At 34.4% G+C, this 17,358-nt stretch overlaps 1 protein-coding gene across 10 annotated transcripts in view; it reads left to right on the top strand.

Annotated features, from left to right (window-relative positions):
• Positions 1-17,358, top strand: part of Stxbp5l (syntaxin binding protein 5L) — a 229,221-nt gene that overhangs the window by 94,619 nt on the left and 117,244 nt on the right. For all 10 annotated transcript variants that reach the window (XM_057763575.1, XM_057763572.1, XM_057763570.1 and 7 more), the window contains exons 9-12: positions 252-375; positions 4,402-4,480; positions 6,726-6,880; positions 11,582-11,654. In XM_057763575.1, the coding sequence (XP_057619558.1) occupies positions 252-375; positions 4,402-4,480; positions 6,726-6,880; positions 11,582-11,654 (431 nt within the window). The remainder of the gene's footprint in view (positions 1-251; positions 376-4,401; positions 4,481-6,725; positions 6,881-11,581; positions 11,655-17,358) is intronic.

Here is a 17,358-nt window from a genome sequence, read left to right as displayed (position 1 = left end):
TGCCTCTAGGGCTTGTCTCATTGTATTCAACAAAATGGTTAAATTATTCACAAAAGATACAAAGATTTAGAAATTCAACATTAAATACTAATTCAGTAGATCTTTTTTAAAAACTATTTTATAGAAGATACTGCACTACTATAGGGATGAATACAATTTTAAAATGAAATAATTACTGTTTTCAGAATATATGATGACATAATATATCTGCTTTCCCCCTCTGTACTTGTTTTTTGTTGTTATTTTACCAGGCTATTCATTCAATTGATTGGCATCATGAGGGCAAACAATTCATGTGCAGCCATTCGGATGGCAGCTTGACTTTATGGAACCTGAAAAGCCCAAGTCGCCCTTTCCAAACCACAGTTCCACATGGTAAGACACACACTTTGAAAAGAGACTGTGCAGACTACAGAATCGCCTCTCCACAGCTTTAATTCCTCCAATTTTGCCTTCCTTATGTTGTAGACAGGCAGAGCACATCGATGAGCTCTTCTATAAAGAGCATATTTTAGGTTGTTTGTTTTACTGACTTAGGGTTAGTCTGTTTAGTCCATTAACATTAAATATTACTAGTAAGACTAGATTTAGGTCTACTTATTGTTTGTTTTCTGTTTGCTTTTCTCTGCGTTTCCACTTTCAAGTAATTTAAATATTATTATTAGGAATACATTTTAATTGATAGGCACTTTGTCTTCTTTTCCTATTGTTTATTGCAAGTATCACAATGTTTCCTTAACTACTCAATATGTTAGTGCTAAAATTATAACACTTCATTTAATATATAGACATCTTGTAACCATGTAGATCTACTTATCTATCTTCATTTTCATTTATACTATAATTGTATATCATACACAAATATTGTGATTTTTAAATGGTCACATGTATTATAATTAAGAGACAAAATACTCTATAATTTAATTTATTTGTGGACATTACTCCCATTTCATAGGTCTGGTGAAATGATTTCATTAAGCTTCTATTTGAAATTATCTTTTATCTCCATTTTTGAAGACTGTTTTGCTAGATGTAGATTTATGGTCAACATCAGGCCATAGCGTGTACTAGGTAGGAATTCATGTAATGTAATGACTGCTTTAATGACAGTCAATCATCTTCTAGTTTCAATGTTTTCTAAATGAGCAATCCTCAGTGTTTTGAACTTTGCTTCTATGATTTAGAATGTGTTTTCTCCTTCTGGTTTTTTCAGGCAATGTTTGTATCTTTTATTTGCAGCAACTTAAAAATGTTCTATCTTGTCTTGATTGTTTAATTTTTCTATTAACAGTTCTAACAAATTTTTGGAACTTTTTTGCCACCTACCTTTAATATATTTTTATGTCTGTTTCTTGTTCTGGAATGATTCAGCTTTGTTAGAACTTTTGATGTTGTGAAAGATACCTCTGAGTCTTTTGTATTTGTTTTTGTCGATATTTTTGTTACTGATTTCAAGTAAACCAATTCCAACTGATTCATCATCTGTTTAACTGCTTCTTGTTCTGCATTTCTGTTCTATTAAACTGCTCAGATTTTTTTTATAGTTTCCCACTCAGTATCTTTTTGCCTTTTAGAAATATTCCAAGAATTCTTTCTGTCATTGTGAGCATTTCACCTTTCTTTAATCTTTGAGCTTAGGTACAATCACCTCCTAAAACCTTTCTTTGATAACATCACCTTGCTTTGCCTAACATGTATTGACAACAATGGCTCACACATCACTCTCTTTATAATATTTTTATTTATATCTTATATAATGTAGATATAGTCTTTTTATTTTCATCTTATCAATTATTAAGGATATACAGTATAAAAGTTTGTTAGAAATATAGTAAAACTTCATGTATATAAAGCTATATAATGTGGATTGATATAATATCATTTATACTGTAGAATGTATTTTCTCATCCCCTTTCTCAAAGAAATAAAACACTGATCATCAAATGAAAGAAAACAGACACTAGCTTTAGCTAAGCTAATCAATACAGAAGAACAAAAACATGAAATTATAAATTATATGGGAAAGGCAGAAGTTAAAAACTCAACCCTCAAACTCATATTCTGTACCATTCTACATTATAAAATTAAGAAATGGTGACGTAGATAATGTCAAGGGAAATACAAAATGATGAAAATTTTGTACAGTATTTTTATTATAAGTTCAAATCCCCATTTGTGGTCCATTTCTTTCAGCCTGAAAAACACCTTTTATTACTACATTGTTGTTAAGATAGTTCCTGGGATGTAAATTCAGCTTTGTTTTAGGGGAAATGTTTTTATTTGAATTTATTGTTGAAAGACGATTTTGTCCAACATGAAATTCTTAGTTGAGAGTTCTTTTTTTTCATTTCTAATACTTAGAATATCTTCCTCTCTGCTCTGGGGCTTTAATGTTTCTGAAATTGACATTTAATCTTACTTGGGGCTCTTTTCATACATCCATTTTCATCTTGACTTTTCTTTCTGTCTTTAAGATTTTTTTTCTGTCAGCATTTTTGCTTGGATTATCTCAGCCTGGGGTTGTCTCTTTTTATCAATTTACCATTTCTTCTCTAGCCTTTCAGTATTACACTTGTGTGTATGGTGGTAATGACTAATGGTATTTCACAGTTTTTGATGTTCTTTACTTTCTTTCCTCCTGTTTGGTTTGATATGCTCTGGTTTGTCTCCAGCATTAATTTTATACAATTTTCAAAAATATTTTTTGTTAATTTCACCCATGTTCTGAAATGTTGATTTATTCCTATTACTCCCAAATTCAGAAGCTGTCCATGTTTATATTGAGCATCAGTTACACATTTTGTTGACTATTTTATACCTGGAGAATTTATCCTTTTTTCTGTCATTTATCTTTTTATGGAGTCCAACTGGTCTATCCATACCCCTGTTTAATTACAGCTTCTACAGCATGTTGTATCTGTTACTCATTCGCTTCTGGTGCATCATACTGTAATTTTTATGTTTGTATTGTTTAATCTAATAAACTCCAAACATATTAGAATTTAATTACTTCTATGTACCCTGACATAATATCATATAATACTAGGAATATAGAGAATAGCAACAAACCAAATTGACGATTTTTTATATAACATGGCACTTAAGCATGCTTTAACCTCTGACAAGTATTGATATAATTAAAGTAAGAAACTGTTTTCTAAAAGTAAGTTGTTAGAGTTGAAGACTGAACATTAATGGGACTTTACAACCTTATTTCAATGCTTGGGACCCAAACTGCAACAGAAGAGAACTAATAGGTTCTCTTACCTCGATAATGGGCGCCCCTCTCCACATAGTAAATTAATCATTGTAACACCATTTTTAAATGAAGAACAATGATTTTGTAGGTCTATCATATGCTTTAAGACAGGACTTTCTGCAATATGAAAGTTTACTTCTAGTATAAATTATTGAGAGTTATATAGATTTTATTAAGATTTCATCTTTTTCTCTTCCTTTCGTTTTGTTCTTTTTCTTGTGGAGGGGAGGGGAAGAGACTCTAATGTACTCTTTGATGGATTTGAACACTCAACTCTCCTGCCTCAGCCTCCTGACTGTTGAGATCACAGTCGTGAATAATATATTTGAATAATATATTTCATTATGTATGTATCATCAGTCCTAAACTTTATTTTATGAGCATATGTAACTGCAATAATTTTATAAGGACACATCCATATTTAGAGATTACAAAGCACCAAAAGGTGAATACTTTATAAATAACTTCATTGATTATATAGCAGTCTATTGTTATTATCCTAAAGCATATAGATTTAATAAAATATTAGACTATATAGACTTATTCCAAATATGGGCACTTTAAAAATAAACCAGTATCTTTAGATTAAATTGATGTTACTATGAAAATGACCAGTTTAACAATATAATATAACTAGAGTAATAAAATTATTCCAAACTTAATCATCATTGATGGAAATATAAACTAGTGCTTGTCCTATTCTCTTCTGTAAGCAGTATCTATAATTTTTTTTTTTTTTTTTTTTTGGTTTTTCGAGACAGGGTTTCTCTGTGGTTTTGGAGCCTGTCCTGGAACTAGCTCTTGTAGACCAGGCTGGTCTCGAACTCACAGAGATCCGCCTGCTTCTGCCTCCCGAGTGCTGGGATTAAAGGCGTGCCCCACCACCGCCCGGTTAGTATCTACAATTAAAACTGTGCTTGCGCCTTTGGCTTCAGTCGTGCTTTTGTATCACCTGCCAATGTAATCTATCTGTTCAGGGCTTGTTGTAGTGCAGGAAGTTACGTGACTCACCCCAGAGGCTTGTAGATTTCATTTTTTCCTTATGTTATTGTTCCATGTTTATATTTCTTAATGGAAATTTAAAAAATTCTTATGGGTCAGCATAATTTAAGTCAGATTTAATTATTTCTTTCTGTCATTAGGAAAAAGTCCAAGAGAAGGAAGAAAGTCTGAGCCTTGTAAACCGATTCTTAAAGTAGAGTACAAAACTTGCAGGAACAGGTACGTGGTTGTACTTGGTGACTATATGTTAGGGGTGGGATAATGAAAGTAGCAATCTTTGATAATGTTATACTGCCCTAGAATTATAAATTAATTCTCTAAATCAATAACTTATTTTTCTTGATAATTATGAATATTGAAAATAACAAATAGCATACCTCATTATATTTATATTAACATCATATATATTATAATAATTGAGGACTCTTGAATTATTTATAATATAGAAATATTTATTAAGCTTAATCTATGCATCTATTGATATTCCTTTTGAAATTTAAATATATAACCAGATCTCTCTGAGCTTAGAATCTGACATATTGAAATTGGAAAACTAAGCTTTAGTTGGAATTATAAAGTCATGAATATTTTCATAATGGAAAAAGCCTGAATTTTATTATGTATATGATAAAATAACATTTAATACAATTCTACTACATTTATAGATACCATATCCAGTATTTCTGCATTTCCTCTTAATTTGTAATATTCATTAATGGCATTTTCTACCCAATATGAGTATAATAAACCTTGCCTGAACATTATTGTTATATTATTATTATTATTATCATTATGATGATGATGATATGATGGTGCATGTACAAGACGTGGGTTCTGGAGATCTAACTCAGGAGCCAGGCTTGTGCAGCAAGAATTTTGATGTGCTAAGCCATTTTGTCAGCCCCTAAACAAACTGTAAACTGAAAGTTCCTACTTTATCTTAGTTACTTGTTCACATTGTAGTGTGCTATTAGCATCACAGATACAAATGTTTGTTAAAACTTTCTCTTCTGAAGTTTTAATAGTATAAAATTGTGATGATAAATCTTCAATATCCCTTTAGCAGTTCAGTTTAGTTATAACTAAAAAAATAGAATATTCCAAATTTTAAACATTGTGGACAGAAACAAAAGTCTTATATAACTATTGTCTTCTTAGAATATTAGTTATAATTACAAGTTTTCTACCAACATTCAGCATAGGTCTTCCCTCACTGCCTATACTTGCTATTCCACACGGCAGTTGTCTCTGTACATGCACTAACAGACACATACAGGAGTCTCTCCTCTCCTCTCCTCTCCCCTCCCCTCCCCTCCCCTCCCCTCCCCTCCCCTCCCCTCTCCTCCTTTCCTCTCCCCTCCCCTCCCTTTTCTCGCCTCCCTTTTCTCGCCTCCCTTTTCTCGCCTCCCTTTTCTCGCCTTCCTTTTCTCCCCTTCCTTTCTTTCCTTCCTCCCTTCCTTCCTTTCCTACCTTTCTTTCTCTTTTCTTTTTCCTTCCTTACTTCCTTTCTTTCATCTCTGTTTTGAAAATGTATTCTCTCATACATTACATTCTGACCACTTCATTTCCCCTCCCTCCAGTCTTCCCAGCCTCCCCCAACCTCCCCTGTCTCCCGGATCCTAAGTTTCATTCCTCAATCCAAACAAATTGAGAAATGAATGACATTCATTTTATTACTTATTTATACCTTGAAAAGTAATATATAGACAGAGGTGTGTGTGTGTGTGCGCGTGCGTGCACGCGCATGTAAACAAAGAAAAAGGCCATAATTTGAGAGAGAACAAAGGAGGGCATATGGGAGGATTGGAGGGAAGAAAGGGAATGTATTTTAATTTCAAAAATAAAAGTACTAAAGTGACACACTAAAATTTTATATGAAATTACTTGAGCCAGCTAGAGCTTGCTAGATATGCATAAAATTGAGAAGATATTCTATAATAAATTATTATTCATCTATATATTTTCTATCTCCTCATAAACCTTTTACTACAGAAACTTTATTACCTACAATTTTCATGTTCTCATTTAGCATTCTGAGCTTCCCACTGTGATATTTCTCTTTGTATTAAAATTCACTTCTCTTTCATTTTAGGAACTTGGGTCCCACATTCCCACTTATTAGTTTAATATTATAACATAACTAATGTTCTAATGATAGTGATATAAAATTTGGTAGCCAAATAAAATATTAAAAAGTCCCTTTGAGAGTCAGTGATTCCACTTTCCTCCAGCTTGTCTTTCCCCAGTGCCACTCAAATTTCTTTGCACTTACCCATAGTTATTCTCGACTGTAGATCTGGAAAAGGGAGATGATAAGATGGTCATTGTTAGTTAAAAAACTAGAATCAGGAAGGCCATTTGCATTGTAGATATTCTCCTCTGAACTTATTATTTCAAGGCTTATGTTTTGACTTCATGTTATCTTAAAGAATATAGTCTCATTACCCTTTTTCCCCCTATGTAGTGAACCATTTATAATATTCTCTGGTGGGCTGTCATATGACAAAGCTTGCAGAAGACCAAGTTTAACCATCATGCATGGAAAAGCAATTACAGTACTTGAAATGGACCATCCTATTGTTGAATTTCTAACTTTATGTGAAACACCTTATCCAAATGGTAAGTAGATACAATGAAACATTTAATTTTAGAAAAAAATATCATTTTTAAATGACAAGTTCCTAATGAAATTAAGGTTAAATATTTTCAGTTTTGGCAGCAGGTATCCACTGTGGTACAACACTGTGAGCTACAGTTGCTGGCGCAGGTTCTGCATTGTACCTACTTGGCAAACTGGAAGTAAGACAGATGTAGTGCAGCAGTGCTGGCGTTGCAGGTTCTAATATCAGGTAAGTGCTTTAAACTTTGATAAGGATGGTGGAAGCTGAGCTGGGAGGGTCCGATAGGGGTCCAGGGTGAAATCACTTGGGGAAACTGAGGTCTCCTAATAGTCTCTCCTAGACCAGCTCCACCCATCCCATCCCAATACCAATCAAAGTTAAAGCACTTACCTGATATCAGTGATCTGTAACTCTGGTGGTGCTGCATCTCTTTCACATCTGGCTTTGCTTCAGATGCAACTGCAGCACATCTGATTACTCTAGGATTGCTGATGTGTGGTTAGTGATTTATTTTAATATGGAGAAGAGTCATAAGACCATTGGGAGGAGAGATGCATGTATATATTTATCATCTTGAGTAAAGATACAAAACCTTTGTAAACATGAAACTAGTTCTAAACTCATACAAAAATCTAATGATGAGAAAATAAATATAAAAATGAAAATGGTTAAAACCTAAACCGGAAATATGAATTTATGATAAAAACAATATAATAAATATTACTACATTTTCAAAAGGGACAAAAACTTGACTTGGGACAGAATATTTGGATTTATGATTCACCTCTGGATTTATGATTCACCTCTGAAACTTATTAGCTGCTAAATAAGATACTTACATGTTTTAATTATCTTGTGTAGGAAGGGAATAATTTTACCCAAGTATGATTAGTGGAAAGGCAAATGAAAATATTTTGTTAACTATGAAAATATGTATGTCATGTTTCATTACTAAATATGTTGATTTTCTTTAAATTATTTAGCTTTATATTTAAAATAATGTAGTAGATAGCAGTTATGTAGCACTTTATTTAAAGAGTTACTAGAGATAAGTAACCTGCATTTTTAATCAACATATATTTATTGAACATTACTGTGGCCTCAATACTATAAGTACTTGTTAAGCTTATAGAAATATGAATGTAATCTTTACATAAATTGTATAAAGTCTGATAGGGTCTATGAAATAGCTATAAATTATTGAAGTAGTGCATGATTATAATGTTGAATTACATGGTTCACAGTATAAATAATCCACCTCTTTATATCTGGTTAAATGACTAAAATATTATGTAAAGCTTCAATAAAAAAATAGGATTTAGGCAGACTTTATTGAGAATATTGAATAAAGGTTTTGTAAATTGTGAGGTTTGGTAAGACCAATTTATGGGAAAACATCTAAGGTTTTTGGGGAAATTTGTGAAGAAACAGTAGAACTTTGAAGAAATACTAAGATGAAAGAAAGTACTAGTTCTAGTAGTTTTTTTTTTTTAAGGAATATATAGGTTTCAAGAGAGATTCTTGAAATCTAAACTGTAGCAAAGGCATTTGTAGGTAATATATATTTATTGTACCTGGGCATGTTTTATTTATATAATCTCAGATCTGGGGAGAATGAAGCAAGAGGATGGCCATGAGTTCAAAACCAGCCTAGGCTACACAGTATGTTTTAGTACAGTCTCCACCGTAGTGTAAACTGTTCATTTTCTCCAAAATGAACAAAACATTAAAACAAACCCCAAACCACAACATGTTTCATACACAGTCACAGTGTTTTTTAAAAAGAAAGAATAGTAAGAATGAGTAGTTATTAGAGAACAAAGAAGGAAAAAAATCTTACAATATTTGTTCATGATTTATCACACTATAAATGTTCTTTGGAGTTATGAGTATAGTTGACAAAGGAGCAAAGGTTAGAGTCACCTAGGAAGGACTAAAAGCTAAAGTTAGGAAAATTCCTCCTATAAAGAACATTGAAATGTATCTGAAATAGAAGCTGAGAGTTCATGGTGGCAAGGATCAGACATATGTCTCATATATAGTCTCCTGAACATCAGTAGCAATATAAGGATAATTTCTAATGAGTTTTAATAAAGTATAAATCTGCTAAACCCTGCCTTTTCTACTCTAAAAGTGGATTAATAAATTGTTTTTCAGAAAACTGATAGGATAATTGAACTTTTCATTTGTCAGATTTGAGGAGAAATGGTGTTAACTATACTTATGGGAATATAAATATAGTAACTGCTCAAATGTGTTTTAACTGTTCAAACATTGAATATGTCAATGAACCAGAAAAGAAAGCCTATATTATACATAATGAAGTTTCTCACGACCTTTCCCAAGTCGCTCAGTGCTACTCACCTTTTTAATTCTTCTCTTCAAATATGCATATACTTCTTCTCTCTACAAATGACCTAATATTCTATGTACTGTTTATATCCTTGTGTTAATATATTTTAATTATTATTTCATAGTAGTTGATAGGGAATTCCAGTCTTTATAGCTACATAGTGATAAATGTCATTCCCAGGCTAAACCAAGTTATGAATAATTTTAATACTGCTGATACTTTTGACATTTGATGCTGTGACTCATTCTCACAGCTCAAATGTTTTAATATTGTTAATGGGATCATCATCTAGAGTAATAACTGTAATCAGAGCTTGTCAGTTCCCATCTATATTTAGTTGGCCCGTCATCTCTAAGCCTTTCAAGTGATGCATTTTCTTCAGAATAATAATTGAGATAGAACTTTTCTCACCCTAACTGGTAGGAACAAGGGTTAAATGACGAGACACACCAACCTAAATAGATACTTCCATTGCTATTAGCCATAAATATCACCATGTATGGTTTTTTCATATGACTTTTATAGCAGCTTAAGGTACTTATAATTGTGCCATTTCAGTGAAAGAGGAGCTTCAAGTCAAGGAATGTAGCTAATATGCCCAAGACAAAATTTTTAGTTAATAGGCAAAGAATTGAACTCAGCATTGATTCCCAAACAATTTTTTAGTAGCTGTGACAGTATACAGAGGGTTTCTAAAGAGGTGAAACTTCTGCCAGTTTCTATTTGTGTAGGAACAATAACTTTTGACAGATGTAACAATCTAAAATTTTAATTCATCTGACTTTAAGTCACACATGGTAATGCTTTGGCTATTTTATCTTCTAACTCTTGCTATAAACCTAGCCAATGATGTTTCTAAGGAGAGCTGACAAGGAGAAAATAACTAGTCATATGGAACCCTACTGCTCTTCAAACTTAGAGCTAAATTGTCTAAAAACAACACTGAGAAACTTAAAGCAATGCTAGAGATAAATAGTAGGAACCATGTGAACAGTTTGAACCCTGGACCGTAGCAGACTAACTATTGTCATAGAGATAACTATCTAAGCACCAGCAAGTCCTAACTTGTTTTCCTTTATGTGTTTGCCTCTCGTGCACATGTTGGTTGTAAACATGAACTTGTGTAGGTACTGTAACTTCTCAGGCCTGGGAGTTACTCTGAAGGCTGCCTACTTCAGTATTTAAATTTCCCACCCAAGACTTCAGTCCTCCCTCTGTAGAAGACATCTGTTGAGTGATTATTGAGTTTAGGATAAAAGGTTTCCAAACTAGTCAGTAGAAACTGCTGGTATAATGAAAACAGATGGAAGTTAGAGTTTAAAGTCCCAGGTTTAAATTTCAGTTTAACCACTGGTCGATAAACCTATGCCTCTTTGGCCATGTTTTCTCAACAATATTGAAAACTAACACTCTACAGCTACTGAGAATCAAAGATCATGCATATAAAATGCTTTCTTATGCAGTTACCTAAAGCTGAGAACTTCACTTTCCCCATTTCCCCTTTATTGTAAATAGAAAGCAATGCTTTCTTTGCCTCTTAACTAAATCCCTGATCCCCGTCTTAACGCGTTCCATTTTATACCATCACCCTTATTTATTCATAGCTCACAGTAGCTCCTGAATTCTTACTTCTTCACTGTCCACAGCTTGCAAACATCCCGGGACAAAAACTCCATGAGAAAGCTGCGTTGGCAGTCTTATTCCTCACACAGCCTCTGGGTTTCCAGATAGCTCCTAGGATATAATGGAACAAAAATAGGGGGGAAAGGAGCAGTGGGATATAGAGGGTTGGATTTAGAAATGTGAAATTTACCCCATGCTGTTTGATTTTTATAGGCTTGTATTCATGCACACAGGAATAGTCAACATGAGTACATTAAACCATATTGACTCAAAGTCAAACACACCCAACTACATGTGTTTGACTATGATAGTGAGGTGATTGTGTATCATATCCCAGAGAAGCAGAGTTAGTGCAGTCTCAGTGTGACTCCTAGTGGGCATGGTTCAAATCTAAACCACTAAGGTTATGGATGAGTCTGATAGTGACCGTAAGCTTGAAGTGACACTCCCATTCCTTGTTAGGCAGGATTGCCATCACTTCATGATTTTTGGAATGTACTTGACTATGTACTATACACATGTTCATTTTTCCTAGTTCTATTAGAGATCTTAACATTATATTTGTCAAATAAACATATTAAAGTATTCTTTGTCACCTTAGCTCATACTTTGGTTTTCTCATCATTTAAATAAAATGTATATAAGATAAAGGACATGCATTGTTGGTGGTTTAAATAAAGTATGCAGTATGGAAACTTTTCAATGTTTTTCTTTCTGTTGTAGAATTTCAAGAACCCTATGCTGTTGCTGTACTTCTAGAGAAAGATCTCATTGTAGTCGATCTAACACAAACCAAGTAAGTTGGTCATAATAACACCAATTACTTTCAGATTCTATTCAGTACAATAAAAATGCAGGAGCACATTTTAGAGAACTGGCATTGGAATTCTCTAGATATTAAGTTTTTCTTATGTGAAATTTGTCTTGCTAAAGTTACAGAAATGCGATTTGGTTAAATGATGTAAAGAGAAGTAGGAAAATTTGTGTAACAAGAAAATTTCTATTCATCTTAAAAGCAGAACAGATGTTTGGACACAGCATTTATAGACACCCAGAACAAAAGGAATAACATTTTTGCCATTGTTTTAAGCAAAAGAAATTGTTACAAAACATGTACAATGTAACCGCTGTCTGTCTGTTACTCTACTGACTGAAGGAAAACTAATAAAAGGAATTACCTGTGGTGAAACTACTTTGAGACTACCACAGCAGACTGCTGAAGCCTGGGAATTTTATGGACAGAAAATGTAGTCTACCTTTTATTTCTATTTTAAAAATGAAGGAATAATTTTTTCACCCCTGAGACATAAACATGCGTAGCTGGAAGACAATGTTCATCAGTTTCAAGTCTACTTTTACAATCAATATAAAGGACTAACATACCCATTGTAAGAACAGCGCCTTTTTATGTTTCATGTCGCATGTATTCTCTTCCTTCCTGTGTCCCTTGCTTGTCTCTCCTTATGATAATTCCTCCACTCTTGTGAACTCTTTCTAGCTTCATCGCATACAAACCACACCCATTTAGCGCTCGATTCTGCATATAAGAGAAAGTAGGCAGTCTTTGTCTTTTTCAGTCTAGTTTACTTAGCTTTACATGATGATTTCCAGATGCACTCACTTTCCTACAAATGTTAGGATTTAGTTTTTGTTTAAGATAATTTAAGTCTAATTTGTATAGGTACTATACTTTGTGTGACCATTAAATTAGAACTATCCATTGGAACCTGGTGGAATCATCAATGAACATACACTTAAAGACAATGGCTCTCTTTATCCCAAAGTCTATCAGTAGCAAATAGTCCAACTGTGAAAAACAGACCCTCCTGAGACCCTCCCCTAGCTATACTGGATTGTTAAAAGTTCCATTCTTGCACATACTTAGGGAAGGTATCCTTGCTTGCTGTAAGTTTGCGGTTGCATAGCTGAATCTTGCTGGCTGACATTTTATAGCCTTTCCCTGTATCAGCTCTTACATTCTTTTCCACTCTGCTTCTATTTTTGGTATCCCATGAACTATGGACAGGATGGTATAAATGTCTTATTTAGGGTTGAACACTCATCCACACATGTTCTCAGTACCCTGCAGCTATAAGTCTTTGTTTTAACCACATTTCACTGGGAAGATAAGCTTCTAGATTAAGACTGAGAGTAGTTTATCTCTGTGAGTATAAACAAATATTTAGAAAGTAGCATGATCTATGTCAGTTGCTAAATAACAGTATTCCATTACCTATAGAGACAATGATTTCCACAGTTAAGGGTACAGATTAGATTTATAGAAATAGACACGGATTCTCTCCAGTTGAATGGGTCTCAAATTCAATCAGAAGCCATTTATCCATGTAATGGTAGGGCCCTCTACTGCACAAATGGGACCCTCTAGCTCTCCAGGTTGGTTTTTTAGGACATAGAATTCACAGCTGTGTAAGACAATTGATACTATTTGTACACCAGTAGTCTATATAGGAGCTTCTAGAACTACAAAAACTACCTTTCAGGTAGAGGATTCAGATCACTTCCAGTTTGACTATTTCCATCTCCTGTGACCATTCCCACCGTGGCCTTTTCTAGGTTCCTGTCTTATCCTAGTATGCTAAATTGAACACACAAAACTAGAGATTTGGAGCTGGGATCTTCATATGAAAGAGAATATGAGATGCACATGATGGATAGTGTGCTGTTGGTTTTTCTGTGCCTGGCTAGCCTTAAGTCGGGTTCTAATTTTTTAGAGGCACCCATTTACCTGCAAATTTCAAAGCATCATTTTCTTTGCAGTTGAGTAAAATCCCACTGTACCACATTTTTGTTATCTAGTCATTAGTTGGTGGACATCTAGACTGTTTCAATTCCTTAGCTATTTTGAAAAGAGCAAGTAGAAACGTGGACAAGCAGGTATTTGTGTAGTAGGGGATACAGTATCATTTGTGTTTGTCTAAGAGTAGAATAGCTGGAGCATGTGGTAGCTCTCTTTGACTTTTAAAACAGTGGTTCTCAGCCTGTGGGTTGTAACCTTTTGGGGATCAGATGACCCTTTTACAAAGGCCAAATATCCTGCATATTGGATATTTACATTATGATTCATAAAAGTAGCAAATTATAATTATGAAGTAGCACCAAAACCAATTTTATAGTTGGGGTCATCACAACATGAGGAACTGCATTAAAGGGTCACAGCATTAGAAAAGTTGAGAAACACTGTTTTAGAAGAATTTCCACACCAATTTTCTTAATGACTACAAAAGTTCACATTTATACCAACAGCAAATCCTATTTCCACAAATCATTGCCAGCATTTGTTTTCATTTGGTTTCTTGATGATGGCCATTCTGACTAGGCGTGAACAGAATCTCAGAGCACTTTTACAATTTGCATTTCTCTGATGGCTAATGATAAATACTCTTCAACAGTGTTTATTAACCATTGATATTATTTTGAGAATTCTCTGCTCAGACCTATAGCTCATTTTAATTGTTTTTTTTATTTCCTTGTTTAGTTTTTCATGTATTCTAGACATTAATCCTTTTGGAGATATATAGCTGACAAAAGAATTGTTTCCATTATGTAGGTTGCCTCTTCAACATATTGACTGTGGCACAGAAGATTTTTAGTTTCATGAGTATCCATTTGTCAATCTTTGGCCTTACTTCTGAGTGATTGTAGGTCTAATTACAACATCTTACCCATTCCTGTTTGCTGTAGTCTAGTCCCTCCCATCTCTCCTAGCAGTTACAGAATTCCATATAGTGGTTATTTTTAACAGGGCAGGTCTGGCTTCATTATTATGCATGTAGACATTTAGTTTTCCCAAAACTATTTGTTGACAATGTTGTCTTTTCTCCAGCGTGCATGCTTGTCAAAAATCAGATGTTGGTAGTTGAATGGACTGCTAGTTGGGACTCTTAGGTTGTTTCATTGATATCTCTCTCCTTTTCTCCGTGTGTGTGTGTGTGCTTGTGTGCGTGCCTGAGTGCACACATGTATGCATAGGTGAATGTTACTACAATACTCCTTAGTACTATAATTCTGTTAAATAACTTGATATCTGGTATAATAATGTCTCCAACTTTGGATCTGTCACATGTAGTTCTTACACATAAATGCACATTCATGCCAACCTTATTTTCTATGAAACTTCTCTCATGAAGGAAAGTTGAATTTAGTCAAAGTACTTTCTGAATCTACTGATGACTTATATGAGTTTTGTTTTTAAGTTCAAAGAAAGAAAGGGTAAAGTCAATGTGAGGACTCAGGGAAGGCAGGTGAGGAGTTGGGAACTCTAAGGAAGAAGAATCTACTTAGAGGCTAGGTTTGCTCAGGGTCCTAGAAAAGACCAGCAGTGAGTTTGGTGGTCAAGTGAGAAGGAATGAGAATGGACTGCCTAGTGGCAGGGGGTTCTGAGAATGGGTCGAGGGGAACTGGGAGGTTTAAGGGTAAGAAGGTGAGGAGTTTACCTGGAAGCAAGAGTGGCAGTGGAGTCCTGAGGAAAGGCAGGCTTGTCATTGGGCAGCCTATGGGAGGAGAGAGGGTCCTACCGTAGTGGAATTTCATCTGTATTTTAATAAATAATATTTGTCTGAGGATCAGAAAAGTAAAACAGTCACACCGGCCAGCCTCAGACCAAGCAACAATGACACACACCTTTAATCCCAGTAGCCACACTAGCTCATCATAGAAACCAAGTGGTAGTGGTACATGCCCTTAATTTCAGAACTAGAGAGGATTATAAGACAGGAGGAGACAGCTCTCAATCTTGATCTTATTCTGGGATTCCTGGAGGCAGGATTGCCATTTTGGACTGAGTGAGGTAAGAGCCAATGGCTGACTGTTTTGCTTTCTGACCTTCAGGTTGAGCCCCAGTTTCTGTGTTTGAGTTTTTATTAATTGTGCTTCACCATGCACAGCATTTGGATTTGGCAATCAGGGAGGTGAACTGGGTAGATAGGGAGGAAAAAGGATGGGGGTCAACCTGGCAGCAAAGTAAAGGCAAATCCAGGAGGGGCAGGCAGAATTGGGTAACTTAGCGACAAGGAAGCTCTGAAAAGTGGAGGGTAGTTGTTTGGCCTAGGTAGAAAGACTGTCCGGGTTTTTTTTTTTTTTTTTTAAAGTAATTGCAAATGTAATCATTTCCTCCAGTTCTTCCTCAGTTTTATTGGTCATGGTGTATTTATGCCTGTTAATTTTTTGTCTTACCACTTTTCTCAGAGTATCTATCAAACTTAACAGTTTTCTGATGGGATATTTATGGTTTTTGCGTCTAGAATTACAGTATCTGCAGATTAGGATATTTGGTTTCTTCAGTTTTTCTTTATACTTCTTTCTCTTGTATTCTTGTTGTTGCTAAGGCTTCAAGTAGTGTATTGAGTAAGAGTGGAGAAAAGGGACACTTGTCTTTTATTTCAGTGGAAATGCTTTCTATTTTTCACCCCAGTTGGATAATGTCATCCATAGATTTGTCATATACAACTCTTACTATGTTGAGATTTGTTCCTTCTATTCCTAATCTCCTCAGGGATTTTATCATGAAGGATTAGATTTTGTCAAAAAAACCTTTTCTGTACCTATTGAAATGATCACTTGATTTTTATCGTTGAGTATACTTATTGATTTATACATTTGTTGAGCTTTGTATGTTGAAGCATCCCTTACTCTGTAAAATGATTGTAACTTGATTACATGAATGATCTTTTTGATGTGCAGTTGAATTCAGTTTGCAAGTCTTTCATTGAAAAAATTGTTTATGTTCATAAGGGAGGTTGTTCTATATTTTTATGCCTTTATCTGATTTTTGTAGCAATGGCTTCATCCAAAGAGATATTAGTGTAGACTACAGGGTATCATGTATTGAATTCTATCATCTCAAATTAGGGCACTTCCTTTTTTGTTGTGTCTGTCTAGTTTTGTTATCCAGGTATTGCCGTCTTTTTACAATGAGTTTGGTAATCTTCCTTTAATTTGGAGGACAGTACGTCCTGGAAGGTTTGGAATAATTTGGTAGTAACTGTGTGTTCCTGCACTTCTTTGTGGGAAGAGTGTTACTGCTTTAATCTCATTGCTCATTGTGGATCTTATTAACTTATTTATAGCTTACTGATTTAATTTTGGTATGTCATATGTATGTCTAGAAATTTATACATTTTTCTAGAGTTTCCTTTTAAATACTTGCCAAAGTATTCCCTAATCATCTCTGGATTAAGGTTTGTCATGACAGAACTTTTTCCACCTCTCTGAGTTTGAATATTCTTTTTCTTTGGTTGGTTTTCAAATACTTGGTCAATCATTTCCTTACGCTTTCAAAGAACCATTTTTTTGACTTATTCCATGTATTGTTATTTTTATATTTTTTATTTTACATACCAACCCCAGTCCCTTCCTCTCTTCTTCCTCCTCCAGCACCTTCCCTCATTCCCATCCCCCATTTACACCTCAGAGGGGGTAAGGCCTCCCTTGAGGAGTCAACAAAGTCTAGCATACCAAGTAGAGGCAAGACAAAGCCCCTC

This window comes from Chionomys nivalis, chromosome 3 (genome assembly GCF_950005125.1).
Source record: "Chionomys nivalis chromosome 3, mChiNiv1.1, whole genome shotgun sequence".
NCBI lineage: Eukaryota > Metazoa > Chordata > Mammalia > Rodentia > Cricetidae > Chionomys > Chionomys nivalis.
Note: the sequence above shows the minus strand (reverse complement) of the source record. Positions and strands in the feature narration are given on the sequence as shown.